Genomic DNA, 19781 nt, shown 5'->3' with positions numbered 1-19781 from the left:
CAACCCAACTAGGCCTAAACCCGTGGTAGGCCAGGTTGGCTCGCGAGTTCTAACCCATTTTGATAGCACTACGGTTAGGTGCTTTGTTAGGAGCTCTATAACGTTTAACGCTTTTTATAATGCTCAATGTTTATAATACCTGGAAGGTTTAAACCCTCGGATCGTCCTCATATTTGTTGGAGAATCTCAAGTGGGTCATCGTTTTTTCAACTATCTCAATTCGGTTCATATACTTGTAAAATTGAGCCAATTAAGCCCTATCCGTTAAGTTTTCACAGATGGCGTTAAACTGTGATGACGTGGTGCACACTTAAAATGCTAATGTAACAGTGTTATATTACATGGACTTTTTTAGGTGAACAATTTATAACATGGCTCAAAATTTAATTGGAAATGTTAGGGATTCAGAGTCTTCATCATCCTCACCGTCTTCATCTTTCCTTTTGAGCATTTTAACAAAAACTCCCTATCCAAACCTGAAAAAACGCATAATCATGAAATCAAAGATGAAATAGTTTATACAAACTTTCAAAGCTGATTTAGCATTAAAAAATCATTTCAACAATTAGCGTAAATGAAACATCAAATTATTTTGAAAATTGCAAGCAATTTTTTCTGTTTGAGATTGTTGATACCTACTTTCTAGACTAAACGTGAATAATGAATGGAGGTCGAAATCGAAGGTTGTGTTGGCCGGTAAGATAGGGCGGTGACTTTCCTTCACGTATTGTGGCAGCACCATCTTTATGAGGTTGCCGACGGTGGATTCCGGCGTCATCAACACCTGCACAGGCGAGAGGCTTCTCGGCATGGCTACCTTCAACAACATCTTCAGCGGCTGTCTCGGAGGACAATTCGGTTTGATCCGGCGATGCTCGTGAGAGACTGGAGGTCGGAAACTATACATCTTCCCCAAAGATTTTGAAATAGACAAGGAAGAACTTATACATCTCTGGATGGCTAATAGATTTATTATATGTGAAGGAAATGTAGAAGTGGAGGAGGTTGAAAATAAAGTGTGGAAAAAGTTATACAATAGATCATTTTTTCAAGAAGCAAAGTATGATGAATTTGGTATGATCACAACTTTTAACATGCATGATCTATTTCATGATCTTTCCCAATTTATTATGGGTGAGGAATGTGTGGTTATTGAAGCTTCAAGTAATACTCTATTGTCAGCTAGAGTTCCCTATTCAAGCTTGTTTAATCCTGGCATCTCTTTTGATTGGACTGCTTTCAAGCGATGGTTGATGTCTACTTTCAAGAAAGTTGAATCTCTACGTACTTTTCTTGTTTTTGGTGGTGCAGTGCCATCAAATCATTATCTCCGAGCATTATGCTTAAGATCTATTCCTCTATTTTCCCTCATTCAAGGATTTAGTACATTTGAGATATTTGAGTTTGCATTTTAGTTTCTAAGGAAGCTTGGATCATTTAATTGGTCAGATGCCGAAATTGCAAATATTGAAACCGAAATCTTGCCCCTTTCTTGAGATGCCCAAAACCTTGACACAATTACAGGATTTAAGACATGTTATGATTGATGAATGTGTAGAAACACCACCCAATATTAGCAAGTTGAGGCATCTAAGAACACTAGGCATTTTTGTTGCGGGTTCAAAACCAAGGTGTGGGTTAAGAGAGTTGCATAGCTTAAAGTTAGGAGGCACACTAAGAATCAAAGGCTTTGAAAACGTCCCCAATGAAAGGGATGTTAAACAAGCAAATTTGATTGATAAGAAGGACTTGAATATCCTACAGTTGTCATGGGGTGGTAGGGCTAATTAAGAAGGTAATAATGTAATGTGGAGAGAGTACTGGAAGCCTTGGAACCTCCCTCCCCGGCCAATTCCACTCCAACCTCACTTTCATAGATTTCTTCAACAACCGCCTCAAAGGCAACATCCCCCCTCCACCACCATGCTCGACTTCCTCTAACTTCTCAACCTCTCCTCCAACACCCTCGCCGGCAAAATCCCTTCCTCCATCGGAGGCCTAATTTCCCTCACAAACCTCTCCCTCGCTTCCAACTCCTTCTCTGGCTCCATCCCCGATTCCATTTCGGCCCTCCCCAGCCTACTTCACATGGATCTGAGCTCTAACCAACTCAACGAAACCATTCCCAAGTTCATTCCCAAGTATGTATAAATTATTTCATCTTTGATTTGATGATTATGCGTTTTTTCAGGTTTGGACAGGGAGTTTATGTTGAAATGCTCAAAAGGAAAGATGAAGACGGTGGAGGATGATGAAGACTCTGAATCCCTAACATTTCCATTTAAATTTTGAGCCATGTCATAAACTGTTCACCTAAAACAATTCCACGTAATATAACACTGCTACATCAGCATTTTAAGTGTGCATCACGTCATCACAGTTTAACGCTGTCAATGAAAACTTAACGGACATGGCTTAATTGGCTCAATTTTACAAGTATATGGACCGAATTGAGACAGTTGAAAAAAGGATGACCCACTTGAGATTCCCCAACAAATATGAGGACGATCCGAGGGTTTAAACCTACCTGGAATAGGAATTCAGTTTCTCTCGAAAACAAAATAAGTCAAGACAATGTCTCTGACAAAACATGTTAAAAGACATAATTATTAAAATATAAAAGAAAGCTTAACCAAGCTATACGTTATCTGTCTAAAAAGAGACAAAAGATAAAGAATTGTTTACTTGATTAAACGATACCATGAGCTTAACAAGTACCTAATCTTATGATGAAGTATATATCTACGCTTGGTATCCTTAGAAAAAAAATTAATTGTAAAGTGCTACCTAATGGTAGAAAATCAAAAAGCACTTTGTTGTTTTGAGCAAGCATTTAATGAAATTAAATGCTCAACGTTCAAAAACAACAAAAGTCATAAGAAAAGACGCATCTCCTGCATGCACAATTTACTTTAATTTTACAGATAAGCTATTATACATGCATCCATAGTGCTATAGATCAAATATCAAAAAGTGGATGTTAGAGACAAAGGAGATATTCACATAATGTTCTTCATTTGAAGCAAAGTCTAAAAAGATCGTACAAGCTACATCAAGCAAAGGACTGAAAAAACAATTCGGCTCTGACAAGTTGACTTACCGAAAGGTTGATGTGAAAGAAGAAAGAGAAAGCACGAGTATCAAGGCTGCAAGCTCAGTCTAATGGACAAATATCCATGAAGCCTATAAATAGAAGATCTCTCAAGAAGAAAATCAAGAGGATAGAAAAGGAAAACTTACAACGATATATTCATCCCGAAAAGAAAAAGAGAAAGAGCTCAAGAAAAAGAATACATTTGAGCTGGAGGGAAAAGAAGAGAAGAGAAAAAAAGAAAGAGATACTCTTAAGCTCCATTGTCATATTGCTTATTATTGTAAGAGAAGAGAAAAACACTTGTGAGTTTTTAGACTGCTTTGTATTGTAATCAAATCCTCTCTACGAGAGATATAGTGTGAACTACTTGTAAGAAATATTTGATTGAAATTCGAAAGAAAATTAAAATACTTACAACTGAACTCTATTTGAGTTGAGGAATCTTGGCAAGGTTGCTAAGTACTAGGAGTGGTTTGAAAACTCAAAGGAAATCTTGACTAAGGTTGCTGAGTACCATGAGTGGTGCGAATACTCAAAGGAAATCTGGACTAAGGTTGCTGAGTACTAAGAGTGGTTTTAATACTCAAAGGAAATTTCAGCAGGGTTGCTAAATACCAGGAATGATGCTAATACTCAAAGGAAATCTCGATGGCATTATTGCGTATTAGGAGTGGTGCTAATACTCATTTGTAATATGAAGATTATAGTGGAACCCTCTACGGATTGGACATAGCAATTGGAGCGAACTAGTATAAAATCTGGTGTGCAATTATCTCTTCTCTTACCTAAACGATCCTTTTATGAAAGCCTATAGTCAAGCTTTATTTCTAAACATAAGACTCTTCCAAGCTAAAAGATCTTTTTCAGAAAAGAAGTTCTTAAGAAAACATTGTAGTATTTACATTCTGAATAGCACGTTAAAAGTTGTTATTATACAAATTTATTAAGTTGAGCTTTCAGTCATTTAAAGGAAAATTTCAAGAACTCGATAACATGCTATATCAGAATGACTGGTAAAAAAAGAGATATTATCGCGCCCGTTATGTCTCGGTTCATCAGAAATCGAAGCATAATATGGCGCGGTGACATTTTTGAAATTTTCTTGACAGTATAGGCCTCAGTTGCTTAAGTACCGATGACATATAGGGTATATGGCCTCAGTTGTCTGCTGAACCGAGGCCAAAAATCCCTACAAGACTCAGGGATTTGGCCTCGGTTGTAAGGGGAACCGAGGCAAAAAAGTTGTAAAAAATTTCAAAAATTGTTATTTCAGATCAGTTTTGATTTTTTTAAATAGAATAGGCCTCGGTTCAGTAGGGAACTGAAGCCATATCCTTTTTTAGGTTTTTTTCAATGTTCTCTACATTAGGTTTTTTTATTTCGATTTTTTTTCTAAATGGGTTCAAACTAAGCCTTAATCATAAAATTCTTCCCCATTCTCTTCTCTGTTCCAGTTAACGCGAGAAACCAACTTCTTCCTCTTTTTTCTTCTCGCGGACCACCCAGTCTTGGGGGGCGAGAAGTTCTGCGTCTCGAAGAGAGACAATGACCTCACGATGGACTTTCATGGTCCTTCGTTGTGCTGGTAGACCTTCTCCTTTCCTCTTTCTTTATCTGGCTTGCGATGCAAGAGGTGGTAGAGGTAGCGCCACTCTCTTCTTTCCATTTTCCCTTTTTTTCTTTCATTCTAGTTCAAGCGTCGTAGGGAGGGTTTTCTTTTCCGGCGTCTTAGTGGGCGTTCTCGTGGTGGTGGGATCGCGGAAGCTTTCCTCCTTCGAAGCAAACACAGGTTCGGTTCTAACCGAGCCTATGTGCAATCGGCGTCGCAGTGACGAGAGAAGACGACCGCGACATGTCACGAGTGACCTTTGGTGACGGCAGCGTCAAAAACAACACTCTCATTTTGGTGGTGCTGATTCTGCGATTTAGGGTTTAGGTTATTATTCAATTTTGGGGGTTTCTGTTATGATGAACTAATGATCTGATTTCTTTTGCGATTTGAGATGTAGGGTTTCATTCAAATTGAATTTGGGGTCTTTCTTGTTATGGTGTTTTAATCTTGTAATTTTGGTTAAGATTGATGATTGGGATATGAGTTTCGTCTCTTAATTAGTGGGTTTCCCGTTTGTTATTTGATTTTGGGTTGTTCTTTGGTCGCGCGAGTGGTGGCGAGGGAGGCGCTAACGGTGGTGGTGGCCATGGGTGTTAAGGTGGCCGACGTTGACAACTCTGTTTTGGCAGACTTGGAGTGAACCTTTTGGGCCAGTAGCCCAACGATGTATTTTTGGTTTAGGTTGGCAGTTTAGAGCGCACGTGATTTAAAAAAAAACAAAAGGCTTTGACATCGGTTCTTGCCTGAACCGAAGCAGAAACCTTTGACATATTACCTCGGTTTGAACCGAGGCCAAAAGTCCCCCACCTTTTTACCTCGCCGGTATATGCCTCGGTTCGAAAACCGAAGCATATTGTCAAAACAACCGTTGTCGTTTCTCTTCGTTGCACTAGTGAGGGTTGCGAAAATTTTCCATTAATAGTATTCAAACCCCCTTCCCCTATTAGAGTTTTTCAAGTACTTCAATTGGTATCAGAGTTAACCTCGTAAGGTTAGGTCTTAGCATGACTCGAGGAAAGAATGATCGCATTCTTTGAATCATGTCATATCGACATGGGGGATGTTGTGGAGAACGACAACTACGTTATAAATGAAGAGGGAGAGCCAATCTCAAAAGGCAAATGGATTGATGAGTTGAAGTAGCACTGCTTGTTAAACTCCAAAGCTCGAAACTCCTTGATGTGCACTCTCTTTGAAGAAGAATATAGGAAGGTTCACGCTTACCAAGCAGCTAAAGAAATGTGGGAGACCTTGGTCATCATGTATGAAGGATCAAGCAAAGTCAAAAGGAATAAGTGTAGCTTACTGACAAGACAGTATGAAATGTTTCCCATGCTTGAAAATGAAAACATTAATAGCATGTTCAGTAGATTCCAAACGATCCTCAACGAGCTGAAATCCTTGGAAATGTCATATTACAACTTCAATCATATTGACAAAATCTTGCAAAGTCTTCCCAAGCAATGGAGACCTCAGGTCACAACTCTACGTACGTCGAAGAATCTAGACGGAATGAATCTAGAAGAGCTGGTAGGGATATTAAAGGTTCATGAGCTCGAGCTTCTTCAAGATGACTCTATCAAGAAGGAGAAAAGCATCATGCTCAAAGTTGTCAAGAAGACACCCACCAAAGCTCTCAAAGTAGATGAATCCTCCGAGGAGTCAAATGACGAACATGACCCCATTGACGAAAACGGCTAAGAAGAGCTTTTATTCATCACTAGATAGCTCTAAACATTATGGAAGAAAAGAAAAGGCAAAATGTTCAAAGCTAGGCACCTTGGATCTGGTTCCAAGAACAATCCAAGAGATAAACGACCAGAAGATACAACTGTCTATTACGAGTGCACCAAATTTGGTTATTTCAGATCAGAATGTCCCGAGCTTGAAAAGATGAAGAAAAAGCCATTCAGGCCTAGATACAAGAAGAAAAGTATGTTTATGAGAACCTGGAAAGATCTGGACACATCTGACGAGGACGAGGATGCTAAAGTATGCTTCATAGTAGGAAATATTGAGAGTGCTTTAGATGATTCTAGTGATGAGGTAAACTTTTCAAATCTACACTCAGTAAAATTCATATTATGAACTACTATCGTATTAATTTAAATTGTCCTGTACATCTAAAAATTTGTGTGATCAACGTATGGAACTCCTAACATAAAAAAATAACCTAAAAGATAAAGTAGATGCATCTAGGGATAATGTTAAGACACTTCAACAAAAGGTTAGTAATCTTATGTCAGAGTTGGTGTCACAAAACATGAAAAAGAAGAAACTAGGTTGCAAAGTAGGAAACTTGTAGATAATACAATAGTAGCCAAAAATGTTAAAATCATATAATCCCTTCGGCATGAAAATGATACCCTCACAAAAATTCTCAGTAAGAACTCTTAAGGAAAATGATAGGTTAAATCGTCTGTTAAGAGAAAGTACACATGCATCTAACAAACAAGATCTAGGTTACATAAAACCCAATACAAAACATGTATATAAAACTAACCATAGTAGTTCCACTAAGTCAAGTAATGATGCATCGACTTCTGAAAAGAACGAAATGCATGTATCTAATAGGTCAAGACCCAACTAGTTATGGGTACCTAAGAGTCAAATAATTTCTCCTGTAGATATGTTTGATGACCAAAAAGAAAGCCTTGTCATGGTACTTGGACAATGGTTGCTCACGTCACATGACGGGAGAAAAGTGTATCTTCCTAAGCCTAGGGGACAAGAAAGGCGGTTCGGTCACATTTGGAAGAAATCAAAAAGGAAAAATAATAGGAATTGGAAAGATAGGTACAAACCTTTCCCTTCCATTGATAATGTTCTGTTAGTAGATGGCCTTAAACATAATCTGCTTAGCATAAGTCAATTATGTAACAACGAATATAATGTTGATTTTGAAAAAGGTCAATCTAGAGTATTAGATAGTAATAACTCTTTAGTATTTATTGTTAATAGACAACGTAACCTGTATAAAATAAATCTAGATGAATTGCAGTCTCTCTCATACTGTAGACATACAAGCGTGAGAATAATCTCAAAGTTGCAACGCCATGATCTCGCAAGAGGACTGCCAGATGTATCATTCAACAACACAGTCTTTTATAGTGCTTGCATGAAGGGAAAACATGTCAAAGAATCTTTCAAAAGTAAAAATATGGTTTCGACCAAACGACCTCTTCCGAGCAGTTTCATATAGATTTGTTTGGACCTACAAGAACTGAGTCTGTGAGTGATAAACGTTATGGAATAAAGGTGTAGATGATTTTTCTAAGTGAACTTTGGTTTTGTTTATAACTCATAAGAATGAGGTTTTCAATGCATTTTTCAAACTCTGTAAAAGGGTAGAAACTGAAAAGAATTTGAAAATTATGTCTATCCGAAGTGATCATGTAGGTGAATTTGAAAATGAGCTTTTCAAAAACTTTTGTGAAAACTCTGGCATCAAACACAATTTCTCAACTCCAAGAACTCCACAACAAAATGGAGTTGTTGAGAGGAAAAATATATCATTGCAAGAAATGGCCAGAACCATGTTAAATGCTTTTAATACCCTTAAACACTTCTGGGCACAAGCAGTTAACACTACATGCTATATTCAAATCAGAGTTTACATGAGGTCGATCCTCAATAAAACACCTTATGAATTATGGGAGGACAAAAAGCCAAATATTTCTTATTTCCATCCTTTTGGTTGTCAATGTTTTATTCTAAACACCAAGGATAACTTAGGTAAATTTGGTTCTCGTAGTAATGAAGGAATCATGCTTGGTTACTCGGAAACCTCAAGAGCATTTACAATTTACAAGTCTAGAACCTTTAAAGTTGAAGAAGTCATTCATGTGAAATTTAACTATAAGCCTGACCAAAGTAAGTTAGAATTAGATGACTCCTTCTCCAAAATGCAGGTAAACGATTGCACATCCAAGGAAGGAAACAAATCGGAAAAACCCAACCATCAAGTCGATAGTCAACATGAAGAGCCACTCAATGATACTAGTGAAGAAAGAAGGGAGTCAAAAAGCTTACATTGTTTGATCACCAAGGATCATCCCTTTGAGAAAATTATTGAAAGTCTGAATGAGCACGTAAGGACAAGATTGTATCACAAGCCACCAACCACCTCTCTCATCTCCCAAATCGAGCCATTAAAACGTTAATCAGGCTCTTGAAAAGAGTTCTTGGATGAAGCTATGAAAGAAGAACCTGATCAATTCAAGAAAAATGAAGTGTGGGAACTCATCGAGCTACCCCACAGAAAGCACGTAGTTAGAGCTAAATAGTTCTATCGCAAAATGTTGGATGAACACGAAAATGTCATCAGAAACAAAGCAAGACTAGTTGTGAAAGACTACTTTCAACAAGAAGGAATCAATTACATAGAAACCTATGATCCTGTAGCAAGGTTGGAAGTCATTTGCATTCTCTTATCATTCATGGCGTTCAACAAAATTAAGTTATGTCAAATGGACATCAAGAATGCATTCTTAAACGACGATATTAAGGAAGAATTGTACGTGGAACAACCTCTAGGGTTTGAATGTCAAACCAATCCCATACACGTCTTCAAACTTAACAAACCTTTATATGGATTAAAGCAAGCTTGTAGAGCTTGGTATGAAAATTTAAATCTTTTTCTTATAAATAATGGTTTCACGAGAGGTAAGTAGACACCATGCTCTTCAGGAAAAATGTCAATCAAAAGCTTCATAGTCATTCAAATATATGTTGATGACATTATCTTTGGTGCTACTGATGAAAATTTATGCCAAGGCTTCTCGATCATAATGCAAGAAAAGTGAGATAAGTATCATGAGTGAGCTAAAATTCTTTCTTGGATTACAAATAAAGCAAGAAGACGACGCGATCTACATACACCAAACCAAGTATATCAAGGAACTACTCAAAAAGTTTAAAATGGATTATGCCAAGGAGATGAAGACTCCAATGCATCCAACAACTAGCCTAGGGCTAGACGAAAGCTCAACAAAAGTGGACAATACTCTTTATCGTCAAATGATAGGTTCACTTTTGTAACTCACTGCGTCTAGACCTGACATTATGTTTAGTGTTTGTCTTTGTAAAAGATTTCAGTCAAATCCTAGAGAAACCCATCTTAATGTTGTTAAACACATCTCTAAGTCTGTGCTATGAAAGGAGTAGGAGTTTTTCCGTTGAAGGATATTGTGATGCTAATTTTGCTGGAGATAAAGTTGAACGGAAAAGTACAAGTGGAGGTTGCCACTTCATTAGAAGAAACCTAGCATCATGGCTGAGCAAGAAGTAGAAAACAATTGCGCTATCGATCGCTGAAGCTGAGTATATATCGACTACACACTATTGCTCTCAACTCTTGTGGATCAGGAATCAACTAGAAGACTACAATCACAGTCATGATACGATTCCTATCTTCTGCAATAATAATGGTGCAAATAGTTTGTTTAAGACAATTTTTTTTTCACTTTCACACAATCTGAACACATATTCAGACACACGCTAAGACAATTACCTAGTTCTATGATAAACAAGAGCATCATTATCTAAAAGGGCATGGATACGTTCAAATTATCCCCTTAGAAAAATCCCAACATTGTTTTGAGAGGCATGCTATGTGGTCAATAATTGGTCATATGTTATTATTTTTCAAAACTTTTACAATGTACAAATTGATCAAAATCATCATAAGGAAAATTGATATATAGGTATGCATATATACTAAGTATGCATATAAACAACATTGATCAATATATGTACTACATGACATAGGTTACTCTTCTTGTTATGTATGTTCTTACTATGTAATATGTAATACACATGTGATTCAATATGAATTATGCAATCTTCAGATATTTGCTACGCCTAATATTCTATAGGTACATTGTACATGCTACAATTAGTTATACTTTTAGGAAAATAAAGCACTTGAATATATTTCCTTTATAAATATTTGAGTACATGATTACTTATATGTAAAGAAGTTCTTTATAGTGAATCACAGTTTTCAATGAAAACAAATTATCTAAGTCCCTATATGGTTGAAAAAAACTGAGTCTTTTAATTTTTCCATTTAGGTTAGATAAAAGAAAAATATACTAACATTTCCTAAAAAAACATAACAAAGTTTAATATTATAATGGTAAGGTTTATCATTGCCCACTTTATCCATTCAAGACAGATATTGTAGAAAAGAAACATATACAGTATCTTCAACACACTTTCAAAACATAAATTCATAATTAGAAAACAAGATACACTGCTACATTGATATCGTAGAAACTCAGCACACTGTTCTTTCGAATGAGCATTAATATAGACTTTCTATATGGCTATGTGGCAGAAGAAGCTCATTGGTGCAAGAATTTTCATCCGAGTTCCTCAGTTACTGCAGAGCACAATTTGGATTTGGGAGAAGAAAGAATGCTAATGACTTTCTTTTACATAGTTGCAGAGAAATTCAACATGAGTACCTCTAGAAAAGCCATTAGCAATCAAAGTTGTCAATTTTGATAGGAGTAATATCATCAGCAACATCAAAGTGCCCAATCAATCGTGCAAAGAATACCATTTCTTGTTCAATTGTATTCTTAATGTTCTCAGCCTGCACCAGCACATTACTCCATATAGTCAACGTTTCATTCTAAAGGATAAATAACTAAATCAGAACACACCTTTCGGAAACCGTGTTGTTCCCCTTCATACTCAACAAGAGCAACTGGCACACCTTTCTCCTTCACTGCCTGGTATATTTTTTCAGCTTGATCCGGTGGCACAACCTGCGGTGCATAGATTGATCACTTGATTTGTGAAGACTATATGTTCACTAAGTGGAAACGGTGACAATTTACAATTTACATTCATGGTCCTTCAAATATTAGATATGGTAAGGGGAAATAATAATAACACTATTACTAACCTTGTCCTCCAATCCTTGAAATATTATAATGGGACAAGAAAAATCATCAACATGATTAATAGGAGATCTTTCATACATCTCCTTATCACCTCCTGCAACCGGTTGTAATAAACTGAGAACCAAATGAAACAAGTAAACCAACAAAATTAGAGGTACCTTAAATGGTCATTGTTGACTTACCAACTAGATTTTCAACATAATGGGATTCAAACTTATGAGTTTCTGCTCTCAACAAATTCAAGTCAGCTATCTGTTCAATAGTCCCCCATTGCCAAATCAATTCCATTGGTAGGAAAATAGTCAAGGATTTAAATGAATGGAATTGAAATATTCAATATCAACTTGTTCAACTTTATTTGTTTATTTAAATAAGCAATCTCAATATTGAGATTCATTTGATAATTTAAAGGAGTTGAGTTTAAATTTTCAAAATTCAACATTAAAGACTCGTTATTTTTGTTTTTATGACTAAGCACATTTTATATTAATTAATAAATAAGTTAAATGAGTTCAATTTATTCTCTTTTTTTATATCAACTCAAACTCATACTTTTTATTTGACTTGCTTAAATAAATTAATCAAGCCTAGTATCTAATTTTCTTAAATCCAACTCATTGTTCAATAGTTTGACTCGACTGATTCATTTAGATGCTTAGCAATAGCTATATTCTTTCCTGAAGTTATAAAACAAATACTGTAGCTTCCTTGATATTGTTGGCCAAAAGGTTAAGAAATTAAAACTCATACCTTAAATCTATTTAAAACTAATCCAAGTTGTTATTACAAATTACTATAAAACTTTTGTAATAATCAGTAGCACAATGAATTGCTCATGGGGAACAAATGGGAAAAAGAAGTGTCGGAAGATGCACTCACTCCATACAAAGAAGCACCAGCCTGAAAAGTATTTCTGAAAGCAAGAACTGCCAAGGTGGTATACCCACCAGCAGAGCCACCCATTATACACAGCCTCTCCTTATCCACCTTTCCACTCTCCACCTAGATAATAGAGTATATCATATACCCCTTTGCTTAACAGATTCACCAACCAAAAAAGTACGTAACAATTACCAAATATGTAGCACAACTACAACAGTCATTAACATCAACTATTCCCCACTGTCTCAAAAGTCGTTCTCTGTATGCCCTGCCATAACCTTCCAAATAGTATGAAAGACAGAAAAAACTAAGTTTCGTCTTCTAAACAAGTCAAAGTGACTAAAACAGGCTACAAGTTTATACAAAAAATGAATATTTTCCGGGGACTCAGATAAATCAAGGACCAAAACCAAAAACAAATTTTATAGAGACTAAAAGTAAAAGTGAAAAGGATGAAAAACAATATCCAGCACTTCCACAAGATGAAAAACAAACCAGTGCTTCCCCCATAATTAACATCAACGACTGCCCAACCTCGGCTAGTCCAGTACTGAACGCTCAAATTTAAAATTCCACGAGTTTCTTGAGTTGGGCCACCTGAAATATTAAAAAAAATGTATATATAGGAGTTTCTGTTGCATGCACACGACACTTTGACAAAAGTAATGAAGTGCAATGAAAGCAGTGACCAGGTAAAACTGTATTCAGTTCAGAAATTTTAGACAAAGTTGTTTTGAAACAGCTGAATTAAATTAAGAATATTAATGTCATAATTGTTAAAATGAGAAACTTAAAATAAACTAATGCACAGACGGACAAAATCATGAGTACTGTCCAGTTTACAGATAGAATTAAACCAAAGATAATGTGTATTCAACAATGTAAAAACAAAATAACTATTGTCACTGTCATTACAATGCTCTGACAACCCAAGCAGCATTAGCATACACTAATAACTTTTAAAGGCAGTTCATTATCAATTATCAAGTAGATCACTAGAAATTAAGCTACATAAAAATGTTGGATGCAAAGGGAAGACCACATTTTCAGCATCTAATTGATCAAACAAACAAATAAGAATATCAAATAGAAAGTGATAATTTCAGATTCAGGACCCAGAATTACCGTGACTCTTCAATAACAGTGGAGGCTTTTCTTCTTCACTAGCTTGGAAATCAGGATTAGATGGTGGGTAAAAGTATGCATAAGCATTTTGACCAGGAACGGCAGTTGGGAATTCAATCAACTCTGGCTTACTGATGTATGAGCTATACTTTAGACTATCTGGTGATGAGGACCAGATAATATTGAAATCCACTGCTTTTGATTTATCATCATCAAAAGTCACCTGGAAAGCAAGAGAGTTGTTATGGGGTGAATCGAGATAACAAATAAATGGAATGATAGCTGAAACTCTAATTTGCAGATGCTGTTGTGGTTAGGGAAATTGCAGTTGCAGTCATTGTGAGGGCTTCATTTCAGAGTGTTGTGAATTGTTATATGATTTCACCAAATATAAAAAAGAATTCCACAGTTATTCTAATTATTATTAGTATATCTTTTATTTTTAAGACTGTACAAATTGTAAGATTTTTCATCGTTTTCCACTATCAGATACCTATCAACACTTCTGTAACCACCCATACTACAACACCTCATGAACCATAGAGACTTGAAATAGAAGATTGAAGTTTGAATGTCCTTTTTTGACAAAAAAAAAGCAACATAGAATGGAGTTAAAGTTCTGCTGTGACCTTGTTGCAGCTATGTTGCAGATGCGTTGAGGAAATTCACATGATATAAAATCAAACTATAATTTAGGTGTTGCAGTTGGTAATTTAAAACCCTTGGTGGAATAATAAAGTACCTTGGCCACTGATGATGGAAGAACCTCAGATGCTCCCTCCACGTACAAGAAATCATTACCAGATGTCTAACAAAATGTTTGAACAACTAAGAATGCATTTCAAAAATTTATTTAAAGCCATAAGTGAAGAACAATGAAGCAATTTTGGAAGTTACTATGTTATTTATGTCCGTGCAAGGGAAATCAATCACAGTTAGCTTTGAGCCCTCTACATCAACAATACCCAGATATGACTTTCCATGCTGCCTATAAAAAGCAAAACTTTGAATTAAATTACCAATTTGGACACACACGCACACAAATTTATAGGTAGTAGACTTAGAATCACCTGTAACTGCAAGCAATTAACTGTTTAGAACTTTGAACAAATTCATAAGAATTCACACCAAACGTCCAGAGTGGCCTTGTAAACTCAGCTTCTAAAGAATAAACTGACACGACCTTATTCTCAGACTCAATCTGCAGTCAATTATTATATAAGTTAGAAAAGGATAAGTAGAAATTCAAATAATTAATTAACTTTTAGTGGCTACAGCATGTCCAACCAGAAAAGGCAGTCAAGCATGCTTGCAACTGAATTGTCACAATCATCCTTTGCACAGGGAAATCCAAGCCAAACAGAGAGGGAGCAAGCGATCATATGAAGAGCAAAATATCAACAGAAAGCATTTGTATAACTAATTTAACCTGAACCTCAGAGTGGATCAAGCCCCAAAAGAAGTTTACTATAATGAATCATGTCCAAAAATAATTTTAACATAAATTTTATATAATCCTTCATTTTTCAATTGTTGTTTTGAAATTAGCCATTTCAAGATGAGTTTATCATTGCAAGTTATTAAATCAAGATTAAATCACTCTTGGAATTAAATATCCAAAAGAGTGTTTAATACATTCCATAATCAAAATTACCGAAGAGTTAAAACACTCTTCTAGAATTTTACTTCCAGAATAATTAAACGTTCTTGCTAACTTAATACACTCTTGACAAATCACTTTCAAAATTATATTTTTAGAAAAGTGTTAAATGGTTCCAGAAAGATTTTTAAATACTCTACCGAGATTTTAATTCTAGAATGTATAAAATGTTTCTTCCGGAAATTTTGTATATCAAAGATCATTTCCATTGTTAGATAGAAGTAATTTTGGAACAACAATTAAAAAATAAAGGATGGTGCAGTTAACAACAAAAGTAGCGAGAAAATCAATTTCCTTTATGTAAATTTATCATATCTAAAAGATATTCAATACCTAGTTGTTCTCAACAAACAAGTCATATAAAATTCATAGGTTAGCTTTTGTAGTAGAAAACTTTTCAACATCTTAATTTGAAAAATTGAAAGTTGACTCCATTGCAAAATACACATAGAAATTCTATTTTTTAAAAACCAACAAATTTATATTTTATCAGCAGGAAATACGTCTAGTTAACTACGAATTCTTCATCTAAATTTGTTTGTTTAATAAATTTCACAAATAGTGTAAGTACTAGAATATCAATTTATACCTACAACAGGTCTAAAATTATATATAAACAAAATTATTCAGTGTATCAAAGTATTTATTACTGCAAAAATTAGAAATCAGAAGTTCTTGAAAACTACCACAGATAGTTAATGGCTTGGAGAAATAATAGGTGAAAGAAAATTACCCATTTGTGGAGATTCCAAAAACCATTTTCTCTATCTGTGATGAAAAACAACTCCCCTGCATATTCACATAAAATATAATAACCAGAATGCTCAGAAAGATCAAAATAAATGTTCCTATTGGAGTTAGTAGTAAGTTTAAAATCACCTCCATCAATGCGAATAGAAACCAACATGAGTAAAATCCATGAAAGTAAAAACATAAAAGTTTTAAATTATGGAACATTACGAGGTCACAGATTAACATAGATCAAGGATCCTGAGCCTATGTCTGGAGTTATAATGATTTGATGATCTTAAGAAAACATTTACTCAACAAAATTTATCATGCCTTGACTATTGAAAGGAAACATCTACCAAACAAAGCTAAATGATTGATTTAATGTTAATATGTCAACTTTCGGTTGAATAAAACAACCAAGTATTGTTTGGGGTAGGGAGTTACAAAAAAGCTAGTTTATGTACCCTCAGAGGACCACTTGGGTTCAGTTGGAGACTCCACAAGTGAAGGATCATGCCCAGCAACACAAACACGTTTGTAGATCTCACTGCAGGAAACCATGAGATGATCAAGCTTTAAGTTGAAACATGAACTATGAATATACTAAAAATCATGTAATCCAATTATCATCTAGAACTTGAAAATGAGATCCACGATACAAAGATGGAAACAAAATAGAAGGTTAAGAGGAAAAACTTTTAGAGAGAATTAAATCTGTGCATGACCCTGTATATGAATAGTGCATGGAGACAAGAGGGTGGATAAGTTGTGTTAATAGTTGAGATTTGAAATGTGATACAAACCAAGTGATCCTTGCATCCTTTTCTTAACTATGAAAAGGGCAACACCGTGTAGTGTTGCATAATCGACAAAATATTAGACCTGAGTTGGATTCTTCAGAAAATAAAGAATATATCGCCAAAGGCACAGGCAGTGGATATTCATATTTAAGCTCAGCATATCATAGATAGACTTGTAAGAAATTTGAAAAACCAAAACACAAATAAGAAGTGAAAACGATTCTGCCTTTCCACAGTTGGGAGATCTACATGGCTACATGTTAAGCAAACTATCTTAATTCTTATAAGTTACTTGTACCATAATAACAGAGAGTTTTGCTCACCCATTTTCAGAAATATAGCCAACCCAAAGTTCTGTTTTGTCCCATGGCATGTTGGGGTGATTCCACTGAATCCATGCTATTCTCTCACTTTTAGAATCTAGACGTGGGTAGGCATAGAAGTCACTCCCACCAACTAGAACAACTGGTTCTGAATGTCACACATCCGAGTCAGACATCATATCAAACAATTGATGCACAATGGAAACAACACTCAAGCAACTGAAAATAACACAAACGTTCGAAAACCTTGGATGAGCAACAATGAAATACTTATCAGCGATATCATTCATCCTCTCCACAAGTTAAACACACTAGTAAGATGGAAAATTTTACCCTGAACATCTTTGCTGCCAAGTGCTATGGATACAATAGTTGTAGGTGGATTTAGACTGCTTTCACGACGATCTAGCAACATGATTAAGCATTTATGATCATATAAATGAACGATTTAACAACACTGGGAACAAGCCACCTGAGCGTTGAAGATAAACTTATAGTGCATTTCTTACCTTCCCTAACACAAAGAAAACGGTTAAATCGTGCATCCAATATTCCATCAGCATAGCTGACTACAGGTCCACCATAATCCGGAGTGAGTGGTAAAGGAGGCTCATCTACAAGGCAAATGAATCATAAAATTCAAACAATGAAATACAAAAAATGCTTAACATACACCTTTTGATAGTAACATAATACAAATTCAATATTCCTAGATTAGTTTTATATCTAATCGACGTCAACTTCCAACATTTGTTAACTAAGTTACCGATTAAAGAATTGAAATTAGGAAGTTTCTTTGAAATTCATACTACAGTGTATTATAAAATCAGAGGAAATTCCAACATTTGTTAACTAAGTTACTGGTTAAAGAATTGAACTAAGGAAGTTTCTTTGAAATTCATACTAGAGTGTATTATAAAATCAGAGGAAAACACATTTTTACACATCTCAATATAAAACTTTCCACTTTCAAAACATTTGTCTTTGTCTATAGAGAAAACAAAACAAAATGCAACTAACATAGATTGAACTACACATCAGATCAAAGGGGCGCCAACAAACATGTCATTTCGTGGCAACTATACTACAAAAATGGAAAATATGGTATTGGATAATGAAAATTTACGCTTGCAATACTGACCCAGAGAAGTGATGGACTGCTTGTACAACCTCTGATCATTGTAATTTGCAAAGAAGACAACATCCCCAGAAACAGTAAAAGCAGCGCCTCCATATTCCTGAGCCAATGTTCTCACTCCAAACTCCTTAGGAGTAATATCCACAGACTCACCTCCTGTTGTTTCTGGCTCAAGAACAAGAACTCCACGCCTGAACCAAATAGGAGTCCCAAACCAAAAGGGTAAACATGCAAACTCAAAAAATCAAAGCATTTATATGAAAGAGTGAATGTTTAGGATTTATTATATAAAAACATAACAGTTTTTAATATTTTATTAGGTAATCAGAAATATTTAGGTGTTATACTTTAAAAATTTATTTAAGAAAATATTAAGATAAAACTATTTTGCACCCCCATTGAAATTCGTTTGGATAAAAGAGAATACACAATTAAGGTTAGGAGAAGGTTTTTAGATATACGTTTCAAAACTTTTAAATATTACAATTAGTTTTTAATTTTTTTAAAATAGTTTAGGATGTTTTTAGTTTTATTTTTCTTTTGCATTTTTAGTTTAAAAATAAATGAATTTAAAAATATATATCATATAACAAAGAGGTTAAAGAAGTATATATTTATATGACTGGTTTATGGTATTGACGGTGAGATTGTTAGTTGGGGTGGCAATAATTTTCACAACAACAAAAGGTCAACAGTGATCACCAAAATATGGACATCGATAATAATGGTAATAGTTGAAATAAATAGTACTAGTAATAAAAAACAATTATTAGTAAAATTATATATTGATGTAGAGAAAGGTCAATCCTATTTTATAACTTAAATATGAAATAACAAGATGAATTCAGACTTTTAAAAAGAAACATCTATGACTTGAATTTCATAAATCATTTTGGCATATTTATACCTTATTTAAGACCACTCATGTAATTTTCTTTTTCAGGCTATGCAAACCATGTTGCTTTGACTTTTTTGTTGTTCTAAATTCTCCTAAGTGCTTTTCATTCTCACTCTCTCTTTCATACAGAAAAATAAATAAACACATAGATAACAGAGAACTGAAAGACCTTACTTACCCTGATTCTAATGGACGGAATTCCAGCAAAATGAGGCGGCCGCGACCATCCACGGCGGTGCCGCCCAGGTCCTTGGTGGCACCGGAGACAGTGTCGCCGGTGATGGGGGATTTCCATGAACCATAGGGAGCAGCGGTGACGCTAACTGTTTTGAACGACATTTCCCGTGTGTTCCAGTGAAACAATTAAAATAAAGTGATTTTGAGTTTGAAGGAACAAAGCACAACACAAACGTGCTTATTTCAATGGTTAGATGGAATATGTAACCAAACAACGAGTGTAGTAACCTTAAAAATAGACATAATTCTCATCACATACAGAAATAACCCATATTTATATTATTATGAATATTTATTTTAGCTCCTGTATTTTTACTATTAATAAAATATTTTTCAGTTGTTTCAAATGAAAATATAACCTAATTA

General features: G+C 35.0%; 1 protein-coding gene and 1 pseudogene across 2 annotated transcripts; one reads left to right on the top strand and one right to left on the bottom strand.

Annotated features, from left to right (window-relative positions):
* The first annotated feature begins 746 nt into the window (after window positions 1-746).
* On the top strand, window positions 747-1877 carry LOC148198633 (putative disease resistance protein RGA4; annotated as a pseudogene).
* Window positions 1878-10826: 8949 nt separating this feature from the next.
* Window positions 10827-19611, bottom strand: LOC124827247 (peptidase uncH). Of its 2 annotated transcripts, XM_088092018.1 has the most exons (18): window positions 19357-19603; window positions 18284-18471; window positions 17652-17756; window positions 17476-17547; window positions 17143-17290; window positions 16484-16566; window positions 16021-16076; window positions 14698-14828; window positions 14525-14615; window positions 14370-14435; window positions 13628-13850; window positions 12998-13099; window positions 12695-12780; window positions 12500-12622; window positions 11803-11872; window positions 11623-11714; window positions 11378-11482; window positions 10827-11307 (listed from the first exon to the last, which is right to left on the bottom strand). In XM_088092018.1, exons 1-18 carry the CDS (start codon window positions 19515-19517, stop codon window positions 11191-11193), a joined length of 2019 nt encoding a protein of 672 aa, XP_087948144.1. In that variant the 5' UTR covers window positions 19518-19603; the 3' UTR covers window positions 10827-11190. The 2 variants fall into 2 exon arrangements, 1 of the variants encoding a protein (XP_087948144.1); XR_015779898.1 differs by lacking the exons at window positions 10827-11307; window positions 11803-11872 and having other exon boundaries at window positions 11423-11482; window positions 11623-11734; window positions 19357-19611.
* Window positions 19612-19781: the final 170 nt, after the last annotated feature.

This window comes from Vigna umbellata, chromosome 5 (genome assembly GCF_029865625.1).
Source record: "Vigna umbellata cultivar VRB3 chromosome 5, Vumbellata_1.0, whole genome shotgun sequence".
In the NCBI taxonomy this organism is placed as follows: Eukaryota; Viridiplantae; Streptophyta; class Magnoliopsida; order Fabales; family Fabaceae; genus Vigna; species Vigna umbellata.
The sequence above is the reverse complement of the archived record's forward strand: the minus strand, read 5'-3'. Positions and strand labels throughout refer to the sequence as shown.

Bases quoted from the DNA above. Each gene is read 5' to 3' on its own strand.
- LOC124827247 (XM_088092018.1), bottom strand. From the start codon at position 19,517: ATGTCGTTCAAAACAGTTAGCGTCACCGCTGCTCCCTATGGTTCATGG. The intron at 17,548-17,651 runs GTAAGAAATGCA...TCATGTTGCTAG, and splicing joins TTTTCTTTGTGTTAGGGAAG to ATCGTCGTGAAAGCAGTCTA. The intron at 16,567-17,142 runs GTGAGCAAAACT...GGTTTCCTGCAG, and splicing joins GGCTATATTTCTGAAAATGG to TGAGATCTACAAACGTGTTT.